Below are 7,361 nucleotides of genomic sequence, written 5' to 3'. Positions count from 1 at the left end.
AGTTTCGTGACCCTATATCGAACACCGAATTGAAGAACCGAAGTTTCTGGGGGGAAAATCAACATCGAATCGAAACACCTAAGAATCGACACCAAAAAATTGAATTAGTTCGATTCAATTTGATTTTTTGATTTTTTGATATTTATGTCTAATAGGGACCATGAAAGTGAAACAAATAAGGTAAAAAAAAAAAATCCATTGTTGGGAATCAAGAGTAAGCAACCCCATTACCTCATAATTTGTCATATTCCACAATAGATATATAGACACCCTCCATGGCTCTGCATAGTTTCTTACTTGGGACCACAATTTGCCCCTTTTTAATGTCAAAAAAAGACTGGCCTTTTTGTTTTCAAGAAAAGAAACCTCTACCTTCTTGTCTTGATATTGTAAAAGAGAATGAAGTCAAAAACTTTTCCAGCTCACTTGTATTTACACTGTTACACTTACCTAAACTCTACTCTCTTCCCAACCCACAAATTGTTTATACATGTAATGAAGATGGGATTTGGAAGAAGAAAAAAAAGTTAATAAAAATGGTGCCTTTATTACTAGTATACTAGTGTCTTTCTCACTCACCTAACCCCATTTTGCTCTGATCTGTTTTTTGCTCTTCAAGAACTTAGCTTTAGATACATTAAAGTTTGGTTTTTTACTTAAAGTTCTGTCCCTTTCATCTTCCTGTTTACAGGACATTACATTACTGTATCAATCTGTAGTACTTATCATTCTTGGAAGTAGTTAGTCAAAATTGTGTCTAAATGAAAGGTTTTTGGTGGTCTACTGTTTCTTCATTTATATAAGGAAAGTTGGTTTGACTAAAATAACAACCCCTATTGACTTGCTTATGGTATAGGGAAATGTAGGGTCTCTTGCTTTTGATTTTGATGTATTGGTTATTGGTGAGTGAATTTAATGGTGGCAATTTGCATTTTGGGACATTATTGTTGCTGTTGGACTTCAATGAATTTAGTGGCTGGTGTTGTTGCTGCTTGTTCTTTTATCTAGGTTTATATACTCTTTATTTCACTTACATAATGATTAGTGATGATTGTAGTTTGTGTTTAAAAATTTTGCTAATTCATTTTCTGGGATTCTTGAAATGATTGTGCAATCTTTAGTCTTTCTACTTGGTGGGGTTTGTCTACTTTCTTGGCCCATTCTGAATTATTAGCTTGTCAAAATGCTGTCTTTTTTCCTTTTTAGTTCAGTATTATATGTAGCTCTCTGTTAGTGTCACACGGGATTTTCATTGGGAGGAAAATAAGAGGAGGAAATGCAATCTACCATTTGTTTAGTGCTGCTATTTTTAGTTGAGTTAGCTAAAGGAAGCTTAGATTTGGATGCACTTTTGGAGTTTAAGAAGGGAGTTTTGAAAGACCCTTCTGGGAAAGTCCTTTCTTCATGGGATTCTAAGTCATTGGGACCAAATGGTTGCCCTCAAAACTGGTTCGGTATCGGTTGCAGTGATGGCCATGTCACTTCAATTGAACTAAATGATGTAGGTCTGGTTGGAGTTTTGGATTTTGCAGCTATTAGTGGCCTAAAAATGCTGCAGAATTTGTCTGTTGCAAACAACCAGTTAAGTGGGAAAATTACTGAGGAAGTTGGGTTGATTATGTCATTAGAATTTTTGGATCTTTCCAAGAACATGTTTAGAGGTTCTATACCCTCTAAGCTGACTAGTTTAAAGAACTTAGTATCTCTTAATCTTTCTTTAAATAGTCTCGATGGAATGGTTCCCACTGGTTTTGCTAGTCTTGAGAAATTGAAGTATCTGGATTTGCACTCTAATGCCTTCTCAATTGATATTATGCTTCTTCTGGCCTCATTGGGGGATGTAGAGTATGTAGACCTCAGTAGCAACAAGTTTGTTGGATCACTTGACCTGCAAGTAGGAAATTCGAGCTTTGTCTCGTCAATTCAGTATCTGAACATTAGTCATAATAACCTGGATGGAGAGCTATTTCCTCACGATGGAATGCCATATTTTGACAGTTTAGAGGCGTTTGATGCAAGTGACAATCAGCTTACTGGTACTATTCCGTCCTTCAATTTTGTAGTCTCCCTTCGAATTCTTAGGCTCGGGAACAATCAGTTGTCTGGATCACTCCCCGAAGCTCTTCTAGAGGATAGCTCAATGATTTTATCAGAATTGGACCTAAGCCAGAATCAGCTTTCAGGTGTGTTGATCCTTTCTTCTTTAGTTAATTTGTTTGGTTGAAGTCAATCTAAGTAATTTATGGTTAATTACTACTCCCTTTGTCCCAATTTATGTGACACTTTTTGTTTTTCGAGAGTCAAACAATTTAAGTTTGACCGGAAATTTGCGTGTGGAATCTTCAACTTTTTTGAAATGAAATTTATATATTTGTAAACTACGTAAAAAGTACTATAAGTCACAATAATTGGCAATTCAAAATAATTAAAAGATATATAATAAATTTACGGTCAGAGATAGAATTGTTTGAATCTCGAAATCCGAAAAGTGCCACATAAATTGGGACGGAGGGAGTACTATCTATGATCTGAGGTTGTTGTCAGTTAGATAACAAATGAATAATATTTAGATTGCTATCTGCTGGAAAGCATGCTTGTTTTGGTTGCAATCAAATGTAATGTATAGAACACAATTCCTGAGCACTTCGGAATTGTGTTCTAGAGGAATGCTGTATAATTCTCTGCTTATGTGTAATTATCATACACATTGTTCCCAATTCTTCCCTAGGTTAGAGATATTTCATACTTAGATTCAACTCTAAGGCAATTATTGCTGTAAACTTGCATTTTAATTAGTGGAATGTTCCAGTGTCTTTTTGATTTTTTTTTTTTGCTGCATTATTAATTTCATCTCTCCTTGAGCCGAGGGTCTATTGGAAATAGCCTCCCTACCCTCACAAGGTAGGGGTAAGGTTTGCATACATGTTACCCTCCCCAGACTCCACCTATGGGATTATACTGGATTTGTTGTGGTTGTTGTTGTTTGCTGCGTTATAAACAAGCTGCATAAAGATATTCTTCATGTGGTTGGAGTTCTGATGTATTTTAAGTCTTTTGTTGTTCTTTTAATTATTATATTTAGTTGTTCTTACCACAGGCCTAAACCAAGCTACTTCCTTTCCAAACTATTTCATGAAGCCATTTGCTATTTTTGGCAGGTCCCATTGGAGGTATAAGTGCTGTTAATCTCAAGCTTCTAAATTTATCATATAACCAGCTCTCAGGCCCCTTGCCTTTCAAGGTTGGGCGCTGTGCCATCATAGACCTGAGCAACAATCGGCTAACTGGAAATGTGTCCCGGATCCAAGGTTGGGGAAATTATGTTGAAGTTATTGTGTTAAGCTCAAATGCATTGACAGGAACCTTCCCCAACCAAACTTCCCAGTTCTTGAGGCTTACTTCGTTAAAGATTTCAAACAACTCACTTGAAGGTTTGTTACCAACTATGTTAGGTACATACCTCGAACTTAAAACAATTGATCTTAGCATTAACCAACTTAGTGGTACTCTCCTTCCCAGCCTTTTCAACTCTACCAAATTGACTGATATTAACGTTTCTTTCAACAAATTTACCGGTAGTGTACCTATCATGGCATTTAACTCAGAGAATCTAAGCTTGATTTCTTTAGATGTTTCACATAATGCATTAGCTGGTCCGTTACCTCTGGGGCTGGACAAGTTCCCGGACATGGTAAATCTGGATCTCTCTGATAACAAATTTGAAGGTGGCCTTCCTAATGATCTCTCGGACAAATTGGAATTTTTTAATGTGGCTAATAACAATTTTTCTGGACCTGTGCCACAAAATTTATGGAGGTTTCCTGACTCCTCATTCCATCCGGGAAATCCCTTGCTTGTACTTCCAAAGCACGCCAAAGCTCCTTCAGAGGGAGATTCAACTTTAGGCTTGAGAAGTCATGGTTCTCGCATGAAATCTACCATCAGGGCTGCCCTCATTGCTGGGCTGATCTGTGGTGTATCTGTTATAGCTTTGTTGACATTAATAATCTACCGCAAGGCCCATCAGCGAGATGGTGGGAAGGACGATATGAAAGGAACCAAGGAAAAGAAAGGTATGGAACTATTCTTCTTCTAATAAGACAGGTGATCAGATCAACTGATACTAATGCCTTTTCAGTTCCACAGGTTTGTCTTTATCTGATATAGAATGTGGACATGACACTAGAGAACACAGCGTGCCAGTATCAACAGTTCAAAATGAGCCATTATCTTCACCTATATCTGTCATGTCATCCGCCAATCTCTCTCCTTCTAAGGTTCAAGATCAATCCAAAAGCCCAAACTCTCTCAGGGTTTCTTCTCCTGATAAACTGGCTGGAGATTTGCATCTACTAGATAACGCCTTGAAGGTCACTGCTGAAGAATTATCGTGTGCTCCAGCCGAAGCTGTGGGCAGAAGTTGTCACGGAACATTGTATAAAGCTACGCTTGGTTCAGACCAAGTACTTGCTGTCAAATGGCTTAAGGAAGGGATAGTGAAAGGCAAGAAGGAATTTGCTAGAGAAGCTAAGAAACTGGGGAGTATTAGGCATCCTAATTTAGTTTCTCTACTGGGTTACTACTGGGGTCCCAAGGAGCATGAGCGGCTTCTCATATCAAATTACACCGATGCACCATGTTTAGCTCTTTATCTTCTTCGTAAAGGTCAGTCTCCCCTTTTCTATCTATAGAGTATATCACCTGCATCTATTTCTGTAGCTTTTCTGATTTTTGTATGGTGCTGAAGTCGTGATCCAGTTTTACCAAAGAAATTAGTAGTACTCCTTCAATGAAATCAAACATAATGGACCGTGATGCACACAACCTTGAATGTGTATATTGTTATTGTAGTTGTCAAGATTGCTCATACCTGATATGCTGAAGTTTAATCACCATCTTGCCACTTGATTTCCATTCCGGTGCCTAAAGTGTACTTTTCTTCCAAAAGATATTCTAGCTTGCTGGTTGAATATGTATCTGAGACTATTAATACACATTTCACATAGCAACTTTCATGAAATTTATAAATGGAGCTATCTTCCAAAATCTGAACTTTTCAATTCATATATATTAGCAATGTTAGAATTACACATAGCAGAAAAGATACACACCTGTTTTTTGCTTTCATGGTAATACTAAAAGGTAAAACAGTTCCACCTTCGCTAATTTTGCCTTGATGGTGATAGTGGGAGAGTCAAAAGTCGAAAAGAGGATTCCTCTCTTGTTTCTCTCATTCAAAACTGTGCATGAGAATTTTATCTCACGTGGCTCATTTTGTATTGATTACTTTGGTTGGGCTCGATTGATGTCATTTGATAAGGGCATCCCGGTGCACTAATTAGAGACTGCTACTTTGAATTCCGCTATTGCATATAGCACTGTACTTTGTTTTCTAGTTTTGAGTGATGATATGGATGCCGGTTTCATTCTTTGATGTATGCAGATGCAGAACCCTGTAAGCTACATCCTTTATCTCTCGATGATCGACTCAAGATCTCTGTAGATGTTGCTCGTTGTCTAAACTACCTTCACCATGAAAGTGCCATACCTCATGGCAACCTGAAATCCACAAATGTACTTATAGACACGTCTACCGTGAATGCCCTACTAACTGACTATAGTCTTCATCGGTTGATGACATCTGCTGGAACAGCTGAACAGGTTCTAAATGCCAGTGTACTCGGTTATCGTCCACCTGAATTCGCAAGTACAAGTAAACCTTGCCCGTCATTGAAAAGTGACGTCTATGCTTTTGGTGTTATCTTGTTGGAACTTTTGACTGGAAGAAGTTCTGCAGAAATTGTTCCTGGGAACTCAGAAGTGCTGGATTTAACCGAATGGGCGAGATTATTGGCCTTTCAAGACCGTTCAATCGAGTGCTTTGATCCATTCTTATTAGGAAAGCAAAGCAACGACGAAGACATGCATACGATTCTTGATAGTATGCTTCAGGTTGCACTAAGGTGCATTTTGCCAGCTGATGAAAGGCCTGATATGAAATTGGTTTTCGAGCAACTTTGCTCGATAGCGCAATAACACAAGTTGGAGGGGAGAGGGGTAAATTTGATTACTATGTAGTTGTAGATTTGTATCTTAAAAGTTGATATTTCATTCATGTTCCATTTTTAATTCAATTGTTTTAGAAACAAATTCATTTGTGAATTAGCACATTAAGTGATGAATGAAGTTGTATTCTTCACATTTATTGACAAGAAATAAAGTTTTCTTGTATGTCATTCTTATCAAAAGTTATCTTCTTTATCTCATAATCATGAAATTGCACAAACTTTTGAAAAACTATTCAAACAAAATTCAATTCTTATACGATCTTACCAGATTAAATGTATGCATTTTGGGTCATTATCTAACTAGCGCCCGTTTATAAAATCTTTTTTCAAGTTTATCTACTTTGAAGATAATTCAAATGTAATCGACTCAAGTAGATAATTTCAAAAATCCAAAAATTAATCTCTGCTAGTGTTTAGGATCATAAAAATATTACTCCCTTTGTCTTAATTTATGTGACTTACTTTCCTTTTTAGTCAGTCCCAAAAAAAATGACACATTCCTATATTAAGTAACAATTTAACTACTCCATAAAATATATATTTCTCTTAATGAAATGATTTACAGCCACATAAATTTTTATCATTCATTTTGAACCACACGTTTTAAAAGTCTTCCTTTCTTTCTTAAATTTCGTGCTGAGTCAAACTACCTCACATAAAATGGGACGGAGGGAGTTTAAATTTGATCATATTACATAATCAATAAATATTAAAAATATTTTTTAAAAATTTACTTTTGAAATGCCCCAAGCCAAGTTCAAACCCCACATCAAGCAAAGCGAAACCCGGTATTTAAGTAGAGAAGGGTAGAGGGGCGAGCCCATTATCCACCGAGTTTAGAAGGTTGTGATTGATCCAAAAGGTGGGTCACTTGACAGATTTCTTGGTTATCAGGAAAATGTTTTACTTTCGAAATTCATGATCAAACACGGCTAAAAGAACGAGAGGAAATATTTAAAAAAGGGAAAAGGGTCAAATATGCCCCTAAACTATTCGAAAAGGTCTAGATATACCCCCCGTTTAAAGTTTGGCTCACTCGTGCCCTCGCCGTCCAACTTTTAGTCTAGATATGCCCTTATGGGCGTTAAATGCCAAATGAAATTGTCACGTCATTTTTACATTACCGTGTGGCATTTATATTAAAAGGAAAAGGGTCAAATATACCCCTAAACTATTCGAAAAGGTCTAGATATACCCCCTTTTAAATAAACTACCCGACCCGTTTTCAACAAAAAAAATTCGGTAAATCCCAAAAATGAGTAATTGACTAATAAAAAATAGGAAAAATATGAA

The 7,361-nt window shown here is 36.7% G+C and overlaps 1 protein-coding gene across 1 annotated transcript; it reads left to right on the top strand.

The window, feature by feature from the left end:
• Positions 1-337: 337 nt before the first annotated feature.
• Positions 338-6,237, top strand: LOC125871437 (LRR receptor-like serine/threonine-protein kinase GHR1). The gene is made up of 4 exons (XM_049552022.1): positions 338-2,183; positions 3,159-4,073; positions 4,147-4,665; positions 5,444-6,237. The coding sequence occupies exons 1-4, from the start codon at positions 1,277-1,279 to the stop codon at positions 6,034-6,036; spliced, it is 2,934 nt and encodes a 977-aa protein (XP_049407979.1). The 5' UTR covers positions 338-1,276; the 3' UTR covers positions 6,037-6,237.
• Positions 6,238-7,361: the final 1,124 nt, after the last annotated feature.

Source organism: Solanum stenotomum, chromosome 7 (genome assembly GCF_019186545.1).
Source record: "Solanum stenotomum isolate F172 chromosome 7, ASM1918654v1, whole genome shotgun sequence".
Lineage (NCBI taxonomy): Eukaryota > Viridiplantae > Streptophyta > Magnoliopsida > Solanales > Solanaceae > Solanum > Solanum stenotomum.
The sequence above is the reverse complement of the archived record's forward strand: the minus strand, read 5'-3'. Positions and strand labels throughout refer to the sequence as shown.

Excerpts from the sequence above, each read along its gene's own strand:
- LOC125871437 (XM_049552022.1), top strand. The coding sequence starts at position 1,277 with ATGCAATCTACCATTTGTTTAGTGCTGCTATTTTTAGTTGAGTTAGCT. Across the intron at positions 2,184-3,158 it reads AAGCCAGAATCAGCTTTCAG|GTCCCATTGGAGGTATAAGT; the intron begins GTGTGTTGATCC and ends TATTTTTGGCAG. Across the intron at positions 4,666-5,443 it reads TCTTTATCTTCTTCGTAAAG|ATGCAGAACCCTGTAAGCTA; the intron begins GTCAGTCTCCCC and ends TGATGTATGCAG.